General features: G+C 65.0%; 1 protein-coding gene across 1 annotated transcript in view; it reads left to right on the top strand.

Moving 5' to 3' along the window:
* The window catches only part of LOC144258220 (phosphoribosylformylglycinamidine synthase-like), a 32,801-nt gene extending 15,603 nt beyond the window's left edge, over positions 1-17,198 (top strand). The window contains 19 exon segments of the mRNA XM_077806625.1: positions 3,855-3,974; positions 4,157-4,288; positions 5,270-5,500; positions 6,902-7,082; positions 7,606-7,689; positions 7,925-8,080; positions 8,337-8,456; positions 8,791-8,940; positions 9,319-9,325; positions 12,178-12,304; positions 12,306-12,390; positions 12,613-12,659; positions 12,661-12,705; positions 12,796-12,910; positions 13,558-13,587; positions 13,590-13,715; positions 13,823-13,906; positions 13,909-13,974; positions 15,817-17,198. Coding sequence (XP_077662751.1) covers positions 3,855-3,974; positions 4,157-4,288; positions 5,270-5,500; positions 6,902-7,082; positions 7,606-7,689; positions 7,925-8,080; positions 8,337-8,456; positions 8,791-8,940; positions 9,319-9,325; positions 12,178-12,304; positions 12,306-12,390; positions 12,613-12,659; positions 12,661-12,705; positions 12,796-12,910; positions 13,558-13,587; positions 13,590-13,715; positions 13,823-13,906; positions 13,909-13,974; positions 15,817-16,139 — 2,229 coding nt within the window. The 3' untranslated portion in view covers positions 16,140-17,198.
* The last annotated feature ends 308 nt before the right edge of the window (positions 17,199-17,506 follow it).

Here is a 17,506-nt window from a genome sequence, read left to right as displayed (position 1 = left end):
ACACCTGAGAGGACACGCACACAACTGCTGTGAATTACACCTGGTAGGACACGCACACAACTGCTGTGAATTACACCTGAGAGGACACGCACACAACTGCTGTGAATTACACCTGGTAGGACACGCACACAACTGCTGTGAATTACACCTGAGAGGACACGCACACAACTGCTGTGAATTACACCTGATAGGATACGCACACAACTGCTGCGAATTACACCTGAGAGGACACGCACACAACTGCTGCGAATTACACCTGGTAGGATACGCACACAACTGCTGCGAATTACACCTGAGAGGACACGCACACCAATGCTGCGAATTACACCTGAGAGGACACGCACACAACTGCTGTGAATTACACCTGGTAGGACACGCACACAACTGCTGCGAATTACACCTGGTAGGACACGCACACAACTGCTGCGAATTACACCTGGTAGGACACGCACACAACTGCTGCGAATTACACCTGGTAGGACACGCACACAACTGCTGTGAATTACACCTGGTAGGACACGCACACAACTGCTGCAAATTACACCTGAGAGGACACGCACACAACTGCTGTGAATTACACCTGGTAGGACACGCACACAACTGCTGTGAATTACACCTGAGAGGACACGCACACAACTGCTGTGAATTACACCTGAGAGGACACGCACACAACTGCTGCGAATTACACCTGGTAGGACACGCACACAACTGCTGCGAATTACACCTGAGAGGACACGCACACAACTGCTGCGAATTACACCTGGTAGGATACGCACACAACTGCTGCGAATTACACCTGAGAGGACACGCACACAACTGCTGCGAATTACACCTGATAGGATACGCACACCAATGCTGCGAATTACACCTGGTAGGACACGCACACAACTGCTGTGAATTACACCTGGTAGGACACGCACACAACTGCTGTGAATTACACCTGAGAGGACACGCACACAACTGCTGCGAATTACACCTGAGAGGACACGCACACAACTGCTGCGAATTATACCTGATAGGACACGCACACAACTGCTGTGAATTACACCTGAGAGGACACACACACAACTGCTGCGAATTACACCTGGTAGGACACGCACACAACTGCTGCGAATTACACCTGAGAGGACACGCACACAACTGCTGTGAATTACACCTGAGAGGACACGCACACAACTGCTGTGAATTACACCTGGTAGGACACGCACACAACTGCTGTGAATTACACCTGGTAGGACACGCACACAACTGCTGTGAATTACACCTGAGAGGACACGCACACAACTGCTGTGAATTACACCTGAGAGGACACGCACACAACTGCTGTGAATTACACCTGGTAGGACACGCACACAACTGCTGCGAATTACACCTGATAGGACACGCACACAACTGCTGTGAATTACACCTGGTAGGACACGCACACAACTGCTGCGAATTACACCTGGTAGGACACGCACACAAGTGCTGTGAATTACACCTGATAGGACACGCACACAACTGCTGTGAATTACACCTGATAGGACACGCACACAACTGCTGTGAATTACACCTGATAGGACACGCACACAACTGCTGTGAATTACACCTGATAGGATACGCACACAACTGCTGTGAATTACACCTGGTAGGACACGCACACCAATGCTGCGAATTACACCTGGTAGGACACGCACACAACTGCTGTGAATTACACCTGGTAGGACACGCACACAACTGCTGCGAATTACACCTGGTAGGACACGCACACCAATGCTGCGAATTACACCTGATAGGACACGCACACAACTGCTGTGAATTACACCTGGTAGGACACGCACACAACTGCTGCGAATTACACCTGGTAGGACACGCACACAACTGCTGTGAATTATACCTGGTAGGACACGCACACAACTGCTGTGAATTATACCTGGTAGGACACGCACACAACTGCTGTGAATTACACCTGATAGGACACGCACACAACTGCTGTGAATTACACCTGAGAGGATACGCACACAACTGCTGTGAATTACACCTGATAGGACACGCACACAACTGCTGTGAATTACACCTGAGAGGACACACACACAACTGCTGCGAATTACACCTGAGAGGACACGCACACAACTGCTGCGAATTACACCTGATAGGATACGCACACAACTGCTGCGAATTACACCTGGTAGGACACGCACACAACTGCTGTGAATTACACCTGGTAGGACACGCACACAACTGCTGCGAATTACACCTGGTAGGACATGCACACAACTGCTGTGAATTACACCTGATAGGATACGCACACAACTGCTGTGAATTATACCTGGTAGGACACACACACAACTGCTGCGAATTACACCTGGTAGGACACGCACACAACTGCTGTGAATTACACCTGGTAGGACACGCACACAACTGCTGCGAATTACACCTGGTAGGACACGCACACAACTGCTGTGAATTATACCTGGTAGGACACGCACACAACTGCTGTGAATTATACCTGGTAGGACACGCACACAAATGCTGCGAATTACACCTGAGAGGACACGCACACAACTGCTGTGAATTACACCTGAGAGGACACGCACACAACTGCTGCGAATTACACCTGGTAGGACACGCACACAACTGCTGTGAATTACACCTGATAGGACACGCACACAACTGCTGTGAATTACACCTGATAGGATACGCACACAACTGCTGTGAATTACACCTGGTAGGACACGCACACCAATGCTGCGAATTACACCTGATAGGATACGCACACAACTGCTGCGAATTACACCTGATAGGACACGCACACAACTGCTGTGAATTACACCTGATAGGACACGCACACAACTGCTGTGAATTACACCTGGTAGGACACGCACACAAATGCTGTGAATTACACCTGGTAGGACATGCACACAAATGCTGTGAATTACACCTGGTAGGACACACACACAACTGCTGCGAATTATACCTGGTAGGACACGCACAGTTCGAATCTAGGCTGAGGCACATAAACAAAGTCCACAACTGCAGAGTTCCCAAAAGACACTTAGTTTATTGCTCGAGCGTGGTGCCCCCCTGCTAGCCAGGAGGGGACCCTGAATACAGATTATACAAAGGTTATATACTTTTTAGGAAAGCATGTTGCCCTCGTGCATCGGAAACCTTAGCCAATAAACAAACCCTTTTCTTATCTACCACCTATCCCTGCTTGGTGTATTCTTCGTGCTAAACCAGTATGTTGATTACACAGCATGGTCCTAAAGCCATGCATCAGTAACCTTTATTGTCAGGATGGGAGGCCTCACATCAAAGGCCAAGAGACAGGGAGTTAGAGACTGACAAAAAGCAGATACTGGGAGTCAAGACAGCCTGGAGACAAGGAGGAGGATTTTCACAGGGATTCAGTATCTAAGGATCACTCCTCCTGGTGTATGATGTGCTTGCTTTTAGACAATGGTGGGCCCCAAACCAAAGTGGAGTCACGTGTGCTAACTTTTCCTTAACACAAGGGAGGTCCCACGGAGCTACGGGCCGGGGCAGCTGGCTCTGACTCGGGCCCCAGAATTGCAGCGTAGCGGTAGGGCTCAGCCTGGGGGGAGGGTTCCAGAGCCAGGCTCCAGCCCGAGCCCCGCGACTACCTGGCTAGTTGTAGGCCCAAGGCCAGGCACAGCCCCGGCTCTGCCCCAGCCCCTTGGGCAAAGCCCAAACGCTCAGCCCAGGGGCAGGAAGCAGGCATCTCTGCGGGGCTGGAGGGTGGGGTGCTAACCGCTGGGCCCCCTGGCCCTCCACACCCCAGCACACCGGGGCATAGATTGGGGGGGCTGTGACTCGTCACTGACACCCCCCTATGGGTTACCCCCCCTCAGATTGTGCTGGTGGACGACCTGGAGGCCCCAGTGACGGACGTGTCGCCAGTGAAGCCCAGTGGGAAGAAGACGCCGGTCGACCTGCAGCTGGAGTGGGTGCTGGGCAAGATGCCACAAAAGGTACAGGGGGGGGCCCTGGGGTCGCACCCACAGATCCCCCCAGACTGCCCCCCCACGGCGCCCCATCTGGGAGAGGCCAGGGCTGGAGTAGCGGGGAGCTCCCCAGACAGATGGTGCCCCCCGCTTGCTCCTCACAGCGTCCCCTGCTGGATTAACTCATGAATGTCCCATCTTTTCTCCAGGAATTTGTCTTGTCCCACAACAGCCCAGCCCTCCACCGCCTGTGCCTGCCCCCTGGGCTGAGTGTGGCGGACGCCCTGGAGCGGGTCCTGCGGCTGCCGGCCGTGGCCAGCAAACGCTACCTGACCAACAAGGTACCCTGCCCCCCCCCCCCAGGGTGTGACCCAAGTGAGCTTGTGACGATTCAGAGGGTAGTGCCCCCAACCCTGTACCTCTGCCCCCGAGTGGCAGTATCCCCACACCTCCTGATCCTGTGTCTCTGCCCTCCCGGAGGGGAAAGTGCCCTGTGTCACGGGGTCCCCGGGCCATGCTCTGGAGCTGCTCCCTACGAAGCCAGGCAGGGCTCTGAGGAGCCTCCTCTCTGGGAGCAGATGGTCCCCAGGGCAGAAGCTCCCACAGCTTCCACCTTCCTGGGTCTGACCTTGGAGCCTTCAGCCTCCCCTGCCCCACCGTGCGCTTCCCACAGCGCGTCCGTCTGCCCGGGGTGGGTCCTGGGGAAGCCAGAGGGCCCTGCCCCTCAACTCCGTAGTCAGACAGGACTCAGCCAGCTGGGAAAACAGGAGGTTTATTCGTCGACAGGAACACAGCGTAGGGCAGAACTTGTTAGCACAGAAATCAGTGACTTTCAGCCAAGTCCATCTTGTGGGGAGGGGGGCCCAGAGCCAGGGCTCTGCCCTCCCCGGCGCCCCAAGCCAGCCGAGACTGACTCCTTCCAGCTGCGCCTGGCCCCTGCCCTGCCCCTTGCTGCTCCTCCGGCCTTTGTCTCGCTTCCCGGGCCCAGAGTCACCTGTCGCATCCCCCTCCTGGGTTTCAGTGACGAAGTGGCGGCCACAGCATCAGTGCAGGCAGCTGGAGTAGCCCCCGGAAAAGTCACACACGCTTATTCCCACTGCCTAGGCATTGGTGCAATACACAGGGAAACTGAGGCACACACAGCATCCATGAAAACAGTAAGACTCTCAAAGGCTCACATACAACATAACAAGGGAGAACCCCCACCTGTGTCACATCCTGCACCCCCTGACCCCATGTCTCTGTCGTCGTCCCTGGCCCCAGCTCTCTGCCCCCCACCGCAGAGGAGTACTGCCACCCTGAGCCGTGTGTCCCTGTGGCAGGTGGACCGGTCGGTGACGGGGCTGGTGGCCCAGCAGCAGTGCGTGGGTCCCCTGCACACCCCCTTGGCCGACGTTGCCGTGGTGGCTCTGTCCCCCTTTGAGACGGTGGGGGCAGCCACGGCCCTCGGGGAGCAGCCACTCAAGGGACTGATCGACCCGGGCGCGGGGGCCCGGCTGGCCGTGGGTGAGGCGCTCACCAACCTGGTCTTTGCCCGCGTCACCGACCTGCGGGTGAGTCGCCCTGTGAGCCATGGGGGGTCTGCTTGGGGAGGGGAGTTTGGGGTGCTGGGGGGGTCTGCTTGGGGAGGGGACAGCCTGGGGGGGGGCTGAGTGGGGAGGGGCTTGTCTGTGTCTGACATTTCCCCCCTATGGCTAATCCTCCTCCCCCCTGATGTGAAGTGCAGTGGAGGTGCAGGGGGCCCATGGGGCTGTGTGTGTGTGGGGGGAGATTGGGGCTGTATGGGGGTCCCGTGTCTCACCCCGCTTTCTTCCCAGGATATGAAGTGCAACTGGACCTGGCTGGGGGCGGGGGGTATGGGGTTGTGGGCTCATGTGGCTGATTCTCTCCCCCCTTCCCCTCTGGGACGTGAAGTGCAGCAGGAACTGGGGGGGCTGTGGTGCAGTGGGGTGGTTGTGGGGCTGTCAGCGGACCATGGCTGACCCTCTCTGTCCCCAGGATGTGAAATGCAGTGGGCACTGGTTGTGGGGGCTGTGGGGCGGCCATGGGGCAGTGGGGGGGGGGAGGGGGAATGGGGCTGTATGGGGGCCGAATGGCTGACCCCTCTCTCCCCCCAGGACGTGAAGTGCAGCGGGAACTGGATGTGGGGGCTGTGGGGCGGTGTGGGGGGGGCTATGGGGCAGTGCAGGAGGCATGGGGCTGGCTGGGGCCCCGTGGCTGACCCCTCTCTCCCCCCAGGACGTGAAGTGCAGCGGGAACTGGATGTGGGGGCTGTGGGGCGGTGTGGGGGGGGCTATGGGGCAGTGCAGGAGGCATGGGGCTGGCCGGGGCCCCGTGGCTGACCCCCCTCTCCCCCCAGGACGTGAAGTGCAGTGGGAACTGGATGTGGGGGCTGTGGGGCGGTGTGGGGGGGGCTATGGGGCAGTGCAGGAGGCATGGGGTTGGCCGAGGCCCCGTGGCTGACCCCGCTCTCCCCCCAGGACGTGAAGTGCAGCGGGAACTGGATGTGGGGGCTGTGGGGCGGTGTGGGGGGGGCTATGGGGCAGTGCAGGAGGCATGGGGCTGGCCGGGGCCCCGTGGCTGACCCCCCTCTCCCCCCACGACGTGAAGTGCAGCGGGAACTGGATGTGGGGGCTGTGGGGCGGTGTGGGGGGGGCTATGGGGCAGTGCAGGAGGCATGGGGCTGGCTGGGGCCCCGTGGCTGACCCCGCTCTCCCCCCAGGACGTGAAGTGCAGCGGGAACTGGATGTGGGGCGGTGTGGGGGGGGCTATGGGGCAGTGCAGGAGGCATGGGGCTGGCTGGGGCCCCGTGGCTGACCCCGCTCTCCCCCCAGGACGTGAAGTGCAGCGGGAACTGGATGTGGGGGCTGTGGGGCGGTGTGGGGGGGCTATGGGGCAGTGCAGGAGGCATGGGGCTGGCCGGGGCCCCGTGGCTGACCCCCCTCTCCCCCCAGGACGTGAAGTGCAGCGGGAACTGGATGTGGGCGGCCAAGCAGGCGGGCGAGGGCGCGGCGCTGGTGGACGCCTGTAGGGCCATGTGCGCCGTCATGGCCCAGCTGGGGGTGGCCGTGGACGGGGGCAAGGACTCGCTCAGCATGGCGGCCCGCGTGGGCACGGACATCGTCATGGCGCCCGGTGAGTGTGGGGGGTGGGCTCTGCCCCTTCGCCCTGCCCCAGCAGCCCCCCATCCCAGATTCTGTGGGCCCCCTCGCTCCGCTGTCTCCAGCCCCCCTGAGTCCCCGGGTCCCCCTCTGACAGGCCTCCACCCTCCCTCGTCCCATGCCAGCTACGTAACCTCTCCACGCTCAGCAGGCCGGGCATCTGTCCATAGGGAAACTGAGGCACACCACCAGATGCCTCATCTCCCACAAACCTCCTCTGTTAGAGGGGTGTGCGCACCAGGGCCGCCCCATGTCCATCCCCAAAGCTACTGCCCCATGCCCCCTCTGCCCCCACTGCAGCCAGTCCTCACTCCCCTGTCCACCCCGTAAAGGGTCCCCAATTCATCCCCTGCAGGTGCCCTGGCTTTCTGGCCCCCGGGAATCCCCAATCCCGGCCTTCCAAGCTATCCTGGCCCCCCAGACTGGCTCTTTCCCCCGCTTCCCCACCCCCTTAGGCTAGCTGGACTCCCCACTGACCCTATCCCATCTCCCCACAGGGACATTGGTCGTCTCCGCCTACGCCGTGTGTCCGGACATCACGGCCACCGTCACACCTGACCTGAAGTGCCCCAATGGCAAAGGTGAGGGGCGGGGGCTGGTTGGCTCAGAGGAGTGGGGAATGGGGCACAGGCTCTTTCCCTTTTAGGGGGCACCAGCTCCCATCTGGCCCCAGGGCACGGACTGGCTGGCTCAGAGGGGTGGGGCATGGGGCCTTTCCCCTCTCGGGGGCGCTGGCTCTGATGTGCCACAGGCCAGGGACTGGCTGGCTCGGGGACCCTGTTGTCTGGCTCTGACCCCATCTCTCTTGCCCTGCAGGGGCCCTACTGTACGTGGAGCTGTGCCCCGAGCGGCACCGGCTGGGGGGCAGTGCCCTGGCGCAGTGCTACGCCCAGCTGGGGGATCACTGCCCAGACCTGGAGAACCCGGACAGCCTGGCAGCCTGCTTCCGCGTCACCCAGCAATTGCTGCAAGGTGTGTCCGTCCGTCTGTCCGTCCCTGCTGGGGGGGTGAGCCCTGCTCTGGGGGAGGTGTGAGGGGGGCTGGCCACGTGGCCTCCCCAGACCTGGAGGGTGCCCCTGGGGCTGGGGGAGGAGCTGGATGTGGGCACCCCCAGGGTCTGAGGGGTGGGGCTGGGGGGGTGGAGTGAAGCTGGCCTGGGTGCCCCTTGGGGCTGGGGGGGAGCTGGGATGCTGGGGGGGACCTGTCCCACCCGGTGCTGTCCCCCCAGAGTCGGTGGTGAGCGCAGGGCATGACGTGAGTGACGGGGGGCTGGTGACCTGCCTGCTGGAGATGGCCTTCGCCGGGAACTGTGGGCTGCAGGCCGAGCTGGTGGCACCGGGGGCCAGCGGTGAGTGGGGGGGCCCTGCCCCGAACCCCACAACCTGGGGGTAAATGGGGGACTTCGCCCCGAACCCGTGTCCCGAGCCCCACAGCCCAGCGGTGAATGGAAAGCCCGACCACAAACCCCCTCCCCAAATCCCCGCCCTGAACCCCACAGCCCGGCGGCGAATGGGGGATCCTGTCCCATAACCCCTCCCCAAACCTCTGTCCTGAGCCCTCCCGTAGCCCAGTGGTGAGAGCCTCGACCCCTCCCCCACAAGGCCAACCTCACCGACCACCTCACACGGCCCCCCCCCGATCCCCCAGTTCTCCCCCCCAAGCTGACTCACCTCCCCCCCCAGCCCTGGAGGTGCTGTTTGCCGAGGAGCTGGGCCTGGTGCTGGAGGTGCCCAGCGCTGTGGCAGGAGACGTCTGCAGACGGTACGAGGAGGCTGGAGTGCGGTGCCTGTCCATCGGGCACACGGGACCCCTGGGCCCCCAGGCCACGGTGAGTGGGGCTGTGGGTTGGGATTGAGGGGCACCGGAGAGCTGGGGGAGCAGAGGGCAGGTAGCAGCGGCTGCAGGTCAGGACTGGGGGGCGCTGCAGAGCTGGGGGCGGGCAGGGTTGGGCTGGGCTAGCAGGGGCTGCGGGTCGGGAGTGAGGGGCACCCGGCAGAGCTGGGGGGAGCCCAGGGCTGGGCTAGCAGGGGCTGCGGGTCGGGAGTGAGGGGCACCCGGCAGAGCTGGGGGGAGCCCAGGGCTGGGCTAGCAGGGGCTGCGGGTCGGGAGTGAGGGGCACCCTGCAGAGCTGGGGGGAAGCCCAGGGCTGGGCTAGCAGAGGCTGCGGGTCGGGAGTGAGGGGCACCCGGCAGAGCTGGGGGGAAGCCCAGGGCTGGGGTAGCAGGGGCTGCGGGTCGGGAGTGAGGGGCACCCGGCAGAGCTGGGGGGGAAGCCCAGGGCTGGGCTAGCAGGGGCTGCGGGTCGGGAGTGAGGGGCACCCGGCAGAGCCGGGGGGAAGCCAAGGGCTGGGCTAGCAGGGGCTGCGGGTCGGGAGTGCGGGGCACCCGGCAGAGCCGGGGGGAAGCCCAGGGCTGGGCTAGCAGGGGCTGCGGGTCGGGACTGGGGGGGCGCTGCAGAGCTGGGGGCGGGCAGGGTTGGGCTGGGCTAGCAGGGGCTGCGGGTCGGGAGTGCGGGGCATCCGGCAGAGCTGGGGGAAGCCCAGGGCTGGGCTAGCAGGGGCTGCGGGTCGGGAGTGAGGGGGCACCCGGCAGAGCTGGGGGGAAGCCCAGGGCTGGGCTAGCAGGGGCTGCGGGTCTGGAGTGAGGGGCACCCGGCAGAGCGGGGGGGAAGCCAAGGGCTGGGCTAGCAGGGGCTGCGGGTCGGGAGTGCGGGGCACCCGGCAGAGCTGGGGGGAAGCTCAGGGCTGGGCTAGCAGGGGCTGCGGGTCGGGAGTGCGGGGCACCCGGCAGAGCGGGGGGGAAGCCCAGGGCTGGGCTAGCAGGGGCTGCGGGTCGGGAGTGAGGGGCATCCGGCAGAGCTGGGGGAAGCCCAGGGCTGGGCTAGCAGGGGCTGCGGGTCGGGAGTGAGGGGCACCCGGCAGAGCTGGGGGAAGCCCAGGGCTGGGCTAGCAGGGGCTGCGGGTCGGGAGTGCGGGGCACCCGGCAGAGCCGGGGGGAAGCCCAGGGCTGGGCTAGCAGGGGCTGCGGGTCGGGAGTGCGGGGCACCCGGCAGAGCCGGGGGGAAGCCCAGGGCTGGGCTAGCAGGGGCTGCGGGTCGGGAGTGCGGGGCACCCGGCAGAGCTGGGGGGAAGCCCAGGGCTGGGCTAGCAGGGGCTGCGGGTCGGGAGTGAGGGGCACCCGGCAGAGCCGGGGGGAAGCCCAGGGCTGGGCTAGCAGGGGCTGCGGGTCGGGAGTGCAGGGCACCCGGCAGAGCCGGGCGGAAGCCCAGGGCTGGGCTAGCAGGGGCTGCGGGTCGGGAGTGCGGGGCACCCGGCAGAGCCGGGGGGGAAGCCCAGGGCTGGGCTAGCAGGGGCTGCGGGTCGGGAAGTGCGGGGCACCCGGCAGAGCCGGGGGGAAGCCCAGGGCTGGGCTAGCAGGGGCTGCGGGTCGGGAGTGTGGGGCACCCGGCAGAGCCGGGGGGAAGCCCAGGGCTGGGCTAGCGGGGGCTGCGGGTCGGGAGTGCGGGGCACCCGGCAGAGCCGGGGGGAAGCCCAGGGCTGGGCTAGCGGGGGCTGCGGGTCGGGAGTGCGGGGCACCCGGCAGAGCTGGGGGGAGCCCAGGGCTGGGCTAGCAGGGGCTGCGGGTCGGGAGTGCGGGGCACCCGGCAGAGCTGGGGGGAGCCCAGGGCTGGGCTAGCAGGGGCTGCGGGTCGGGAGTGAGGGGCACCCGGCAGAGCTGGGGGGGAAGCCCAGGGCTGGGCTAGCAGGGGCTGCGGGTCGGGAGTGAGGGGCACCCGGCAGAGCCGGGGGGAAGCCCAGGGCTGGGCTAGCAGGGGCTGCGGGTCGGGAGTGAGGGGCACCCGGCAGAGCCGGGGGGAAGCTCAGGGCTGGGCTAGCAGGGGCTGCGGGTCGGGAGTGCGGGGCACCCGGCAGAGCGGGGGGGAAGCCCAGGGCTGGGCTAGCAGGGGCTGCGGGTCGGGAGTGCGGGGCACCCGGCAGAGCCGGGGGGAAGCCCAGGGCTGGGCTAGCAGGGGCTGCGGGTCGGGAGTGAGGGGCACCCGGCAGAGCCGGGGGGAAGCCCAGGGCTGGGCTAGCAGGGGCTGCGGGTCGGGATTGAGGGGGCACCCGGCAGAGCCGGGGGGAAGCCCAGGGCTGGGCTAGCAGGGGCTGCGGGTCGGGAGTGCGGGGCACCCGGCAGAGCTGGGGGGAGCCCAGGGCTGGGCTAGCAGGGGCTGCGGGTCGGGAGTGCGGGGCACCCGGCAGAGCTGGGGGGAGCCCAGGGCTGGGCTAGCAGGGGCTGCGGGTCGGGAGTGTGGGGCACCCGGCAGAGCTGGGGGGAAGCCAGGGCTGGGCTAGCAGGGGCTGCGGGTCGGGAGTGCGGGGCACCCGGCAGAGCTGGGGGGAAGCCCAGGGCTGGGCTAGCAGGGGCTGCGGGTTGGGGAGTGAGGGGCACCCGGCAGAGCTGGGGGGAAGCTCAGGGCTGGGCTAGCAGGGGCTGCGGGTCGGGAGTGAGGGGCACCCGGCAGAGCTGGGGGGAAGCCCAGGGCTGGGCTAGCAGGGGCTGCGGGTCGGGAGTGCGGGGCACCCGGCAGAGCCGGGGGGGAAGCCCAGGGCTGGGCTAGCAGGGGCTGCGGGTCGGGAGTGTGGGGCACCCGGCAGAGCCGGGGGGAAGCCCAGGGCTGGGCTAGCAGGGGCTGCGGGTCGGGATTGAGGGGGGCACCCGGCAGAGCTGGGGGGAAGCCCAGGGCTGGGCTAGCAGGGGCTGCGGGTCGGGAGTGAGGGGCACCCGGCAGAGCCGGGGGGAAGCCCAGGGCTGGGCTAGCAGGGGCTGCGGGTCGGGAGTGCGGGGCACCCGGCAGAGCCGGGGGGAAGCCCAGGGCTGGGCTAGCAGGGGCTGCGGGTCGGGAGTGAGGGGCACCCGGCAGAGCCGGGGGGAAGCCCAGGGCTGGGCTAGCAGGGGCTGCGGGTCGGGAGTGTGGGGCACCCGGCAGAGCCGGGGGGAAGCCCAGGGCTGGGCTAGCAGGGGCTGCGGGTCGGGAGTGCGGGGCACCAGTGCTGCAGTCCCCCGGCCCACCCCCTGCGTGCCCCCTAGGTGTGGCTGCGGGGTGAACGGGCAGGAGGAGCTGGTGCGGCCCGTGGGTGACCTGCGCGCCCTCTGGGAGGCCACGAGTGTCCAGCTGGAGCGGCTGCAAGCGTCACCCCACTGCGTGGAGCAGGAGGGAGAGGGGGCTGGCACAGCGCCAGGGCCCCAGCTTCACCCTGACCTTCGACCCCAAGATTGAGCCCCCGCTGCTGAGCCAGATGGGTGAGGGCCGGGGCCCCGGGGGGGAGGGGCTCACTGGGGGGAGGAGGGGTGTGTGGGAGGGGTGTCCCCAGATCGCTGTGGAGAAAGGAGCTCTCTGGGAGGGAGGGGTGTGTGGGCAGGGGTGTCCCCAGGTCCCCGTGGCAGGAGGGGGGGGGGGTCTCTGCCAGTGGGGGTGCACTGAGCCCAGCAGGCCCTGGTCTCTAACCCCACCTTTGCCCCCAGCCCAGCCGGGCCCGCGCGTGGCCATCCTGCGCGAGGAGGGCAGCAACGGGGGACCGCGAGATGGTGGCAGCCTTCATCATGGCGGGGTTCCAGGTGAGACCTCCCCACCCCCACTCCGAACCCTGGAGTCCTGTCCCCCCCCCCCGACTCTAACCCCTCGGCCCCACCTGCCTCTCTCCCCAGGCCTGGGACGTGACCATGCAGGACCTGTACACAGGGGAGGTGACTCTGGAGTCGTTCCGGGGCCTGGTCTTTGTGGGGGGCTTCAGCTACGCGGACGTCCTAGGGTCTGCCAAAGGTGAGACCCCTGCCCGGACCCAGCCAGTGCCCCCCTCACCTCCCGACCCAGCCAGTGCCCCCCTCACCTCGCCCCCCGCCCAGCCAGCGTGTCCACTCCCCTCGCCCCCCGCCCAGCCAGCGTGTCCACTCCCTTCGCCCCCCGCCCAGCCAGCGTGTCCACTCCCCTTCGCCCCCCGCCAGCCAGCGTGTCCACTCCCCTCGCCCCCCGCCCAGCCAGCGTGTCCACTCCCCTTCGCCCCCCGCCCAGCCAGCGTGTCCACTCCCCTTCGCCCCCTGCCCAGCCAGCGTGTCCACTCCCCTTCGCCCCCCGCCCAGCCAGCGTGTCCACTCCCCTTCGCCCCCCGCCCAGCCAGCGTGTCCACTCCCCTTCGCCCCCCGCCCAGCCAGCGTGTCCCCACCACAACCCCCTGCGAGCCAGCGTGTCCACTCCCCTCACCCCCCACCGAGCCAGCGTGTCCCCACCCTGGGGCTAGCTGGAAGCCGGCACCCCCTAGAAGGGACAGGCTCCGAGCCCCGTTCCCCACCCCTCTGAGCCAGCCAGTCCCCGTCGGGGGCCAGGTTGGAGCCAGTGGCCCCTAGAAGGGAAAGGCCCCGCGCCCCATTCCCCCCAGGTGATTGACCCCCAGTGTGCCTTTTTGTCCCCAGGCTGGGCAGCTTCGGTGACCTTCAACCCCCGGCGCGAGCCCAGTTTGAGGCCTTTCACCGGCGCAGGGACACGTTCAGCCTGGGTGTCTGCAACGGCTGCCAGCTGATGGCGCTGCTGGGCTGGGTGGGGGGCGAGAGCCCCACGAGCGACCCCCCGGGTGAGTGGGGCTGGGGGGGAGGGGCCTGTTGGTGGGCTGGAGGGGTTTGGGGAGCTGTCTGGGTGGGGGAGTCTAGGGCAGGGCTCACTCAGCCTGTCTGTCCGCAGGTGGGGGCCGTCCGTCCGGGGTGCTGCTGGCCCCCAACATTTCGGGCCGGTTCGAGTCGCGTTTCGTGGCGCTGGCCATCGAGCAGAGCCAGCGGTGATGCTGCGGGGCATGGCTGGCTCCACCCTGGGAATCTGGGTGGCTCACGGAGAAGGTAACAGCTCTGGGGGGCTGCTCGCTCTGTCCCGTATACACAGCTCCGCGCCCCACCCCAGTGCTGGGTGAGGGGTCCCTGTATAACCAGCCTCTGCGTCCTACCCCAGAGGAGTGGCTGGGGGTCCTTCCCTAATATGGTGGGAGGGGTCCTTGCCCTGGACTCCCCCCCCGTCGGGTGTGTCTCTCCGTCGAGCCATGGTCCTGTGTGTGTTGCTCTCGAGGTGTCCCGTGCGCCTGAGACGGGAAGGCTTTTCCCCAGCAGGCTCCACTGGGCCGTACCTGCCCCCTTCTCCCCCTCAAGCTGCTCCCCAAGAGCGTGGAGCATGGGTGCGGCCCGACCGTCTCTCCGGTTCCTTTGCAGCACCCGTGGTCGAGACGGGTCCTCCAGCCGACGTGGTGGGGGTGGGGGAGGGTAAATTGTTCGTGCTTAACCGTCAGTGGCGGAAAAGCTCCTTTCCGAGCATTGGGGTCCCCTTCAGCAAACGGGGGGCACCTCGAGAGAGGTGCCTCTGGATTGGACTCTGGTGCGGCCATTGCTGGGATCCTGGCATCCAGTTCTGGTGCCCTCAGCTCAAGAAGGCCTGAGTCGATTGCAGAGGGGTCAGCGAGGAGCCAGCGAGGTTGCAAGCCTCCAGGTAGCATCGAGCACTGAAGTTAAAGCATCGTCCATCCTGGTTAGCCCAGAGCCCAGCCAGGCTGTGGTGAACCCCTGGGCTCAAGCTCCGTCTGTCTCTCTGTCTGGCTCCAGCTGAGAGCCCCGACTCCTTCCAGCCCCCGACTCTTATTTCCCCACCCCCAACCTGTCCCGTCCTTTGTTCTCCGGCTGGGGAAATGCTGTGTAGCCTCCCCAAGGAGAGGTGGAGGGGTCCATCTCCCTCTGGGTTGTTGGTAGCTTGGTGTCGCTGTCCGGGCCATTGTATTTGCCGTCATCTTCTGAGATGCTCCATTGATACAGGGGCTAAGGCTCCTACAGCTCGGTGACACCCCCACCTATGTTCCTCAGCCGGTCCCAAGAGCAAACAGCCCTTTCCCACCCCACTGGGTCACAAAGCAGCAAACAGGGGAAACTGAGGCACACAGTGGCTTCCAAAAGATTGCCAAATATTCCAGCTTCGGCACACCTGCCTTCTAGCCAAAGCCACGTGCCACCAGAGAGCTCCACTCTCTGGATGTCTGATGAGCCTTAGTGTCCCCTCTGCAGAGAACGAGACGTGGGAGAGGGGAAGCGAGCTCCTCGTAGAGACTTGCAGTGAATTTCAGGCTGCGTCCTGCCTGCTCGACCGGTCCCTGGACGGTTATGGCAGGTCGGCTCCGGGCTGTCTCTCTTTTGGAGTCTGGTTCCCTGGCTCGTACAGTAGCTGGAGCTCTTGGAGAGGGCGATTCCTGAGTGTGTGTCCCCCCCCGCCCCCCCCCGCGGGTCCTTCCCCCAGAGGGTGTTTGCCAAGGAGAAGGAACTGGAGAGCTCTGTGCTCAGGGCCTCGGTCCGGTGCAGGAGGAGAAGGGCGCAGGCGCTGGCCACAGCTAAGGAAAATCCCCCCGTCTCAGCACGTGAAGGGCCTACCCAGCTCAAGTGGAGCACGTCGGGCTCCGCACAACTGGGAGAACCCCCGTTGCTGTACAGGGCAAGCAACTGGGCTCCCCACTCCCTGCCCTGCTGGCCATCATGACAGTGAGAGAATGTGCGGGGGGCTTTATCTGTCTCCCTCCCACGCCCTCCCCAGCTCGCATGCGGTTTCACACTCCCGAGGCAACATCGGGGTATGGAGGCGGTGGGCCTGTTGTGGGGGGTGTCCCGCTGGGGCTCTCTGCCCATCTCACCCCTTCTTTTCTCCTGCCCCAGGTCGGATGCGGTTCCGCTCACCCGAGGTGCTGGCTGCAGTGACATTGGGGGGCTTGGCCCCGCTGCGCTACGTGGATGACCAGGGCCAGCCCACCCAGGAGTACCCCCTGAACCCCAACGGCTCCCCGCTGGGCATCGCCGGGCTCTGCTCGCCCGACGGGCGCCATTTGGCCATGATGCCCCACCCTGAGCGCTGCGTCCTGCCCTGGCAGTGGGCCTGGATGCCGCCCGACTGGCGCCGCACCATGGAGGTCTCGCCCTGGCTGCGCATGTTCCAGAACGCCTGCGAGTGGTGCCTGGAGCACCCCGAGTGGGAGTCCTGACTGCGGAGCCCCTCGCCAGCCGGTCTCGTATCCCAAGGTTTGTCCCCGGGCCGGACCGGCACAAAAACCCGCCCTGGTTTTATCCGGTGTCGACTGGGGAGGCGGGGCTATTTCAGGAGCATATGACCCCGCCCCCTCCGCCGTGACCTCCTACGCACCGTGCATATGAGGTCATGCTGGTGGGGGCTGGACAGTGCGCTCTTAAAAATGCCCCCTCCTGCAGTGTGACCGTCTGCACCGGGCATGTGGGGTGAGGTCATGTTAGAGGGGGCGGGGTTTGTGTGAGAGAGTTTGAATGGGGGCGGGGTCACATGGGAGGAGGCGGGTCCACACTGTTCCCAGAAGGTCCTTAGCCCTGATCGCTACAGGGCCAGCCACCCCCAGCCTGGAGACCTGTCAGCAGTTCCCCTTCCTGGCCACTGGGGACAGGCTTGAGGAGGAACAAAAGCAGGGGTGTGAGGGGTTCAGTGGGGAATAAAGTTGGGGGGGGGGGTTGTGGGAGAGGCAGTTTTGGAGAGAACCTGGGGAGGGGTTCATTGGGGGAATTGAGCTGGGCGGCTGCGGGTGAGGACAGGCCCAAGAGGAAGTTGGTGGGGTTTAGTGGTGGGCCTGGTGAGTGGGGAGCGGCTGTCTCAGCAGCCCCTGCTTGCTGGTTAATGGGTCTGGGGGGCTGGAGCCCAGAGGAGAGGGTGGACCTGCGCTCCCACCAGACCCGGGGAACAGGGTGTGGGAACCCCCTCGAAGGGGCCACGAATGTCTGAAAGGCCTGGGGGAGACTGGGGAGTGAGGAAGAGAGTGACTCAGAGGGGACAGCTGATGGGGCAGAGTTGCAGGGGGCAGTGGAGGACAGCTAATGCCGTTGCTGTAGATCGGGGCTTCTCAAACTGGGGGTCGCGAGGTCATTATGTGGGTGGCTGCGAGCTCTCAACCTCCACCCCAAACCCGCTTGCCTCCAGTATTTATGTTGTTGTTGTTAAATATGTTAAAAACTGTTTAATGTTTGTTTGGGGGGGCACTCGGAGGTTGCTGTGTGAACAGGATCGCCAGTAAAACCGTCCATGCCCCACTGCTGCGGATGGTGGTTCATTCCTTGCCGTGACAATCCAGCCAGGCCCTTTTGCTGTCCCCAGCACCTCAGTGATGCAATCGTGTGTGGCGGGGTGTCAGGTCTTCCCTGGCGCACCGGGGTATTTCCTTTCTTTCCCCACCCTGGAATGAACTCCGCCACCCTCCCTCCCCAGCCTGCCATGAGCTCGCAGCTGCATCCCGAGGGGAGCAAACCCCGGCTGGGACAAGAGACACAGAGATGGAAAAAAAAAAGGAAAAACTGGTTTTTCAACTGGACTTTGGCTCCGAGGAAGGGAGAG

Source organism: Eretmochelys imbricata, chromosome 28, assembly GCF_965152235.1.
Source record: "Eretmochelys imbricata isolate rEreImb1 chromosome 28, rEreImb1.hap1, whole genome shotgun sequence".
Lineage (NCBI taxonomy): Eukaryota > Metazoa > Chordata > Testudines > Cheloniidae > Eretmochelys > Eretmochelys imbricata.
Note: the sequence above shows the minus strand (reverse complement) of the source record. Positions and strands in the feature narration are given on the sequence as shown.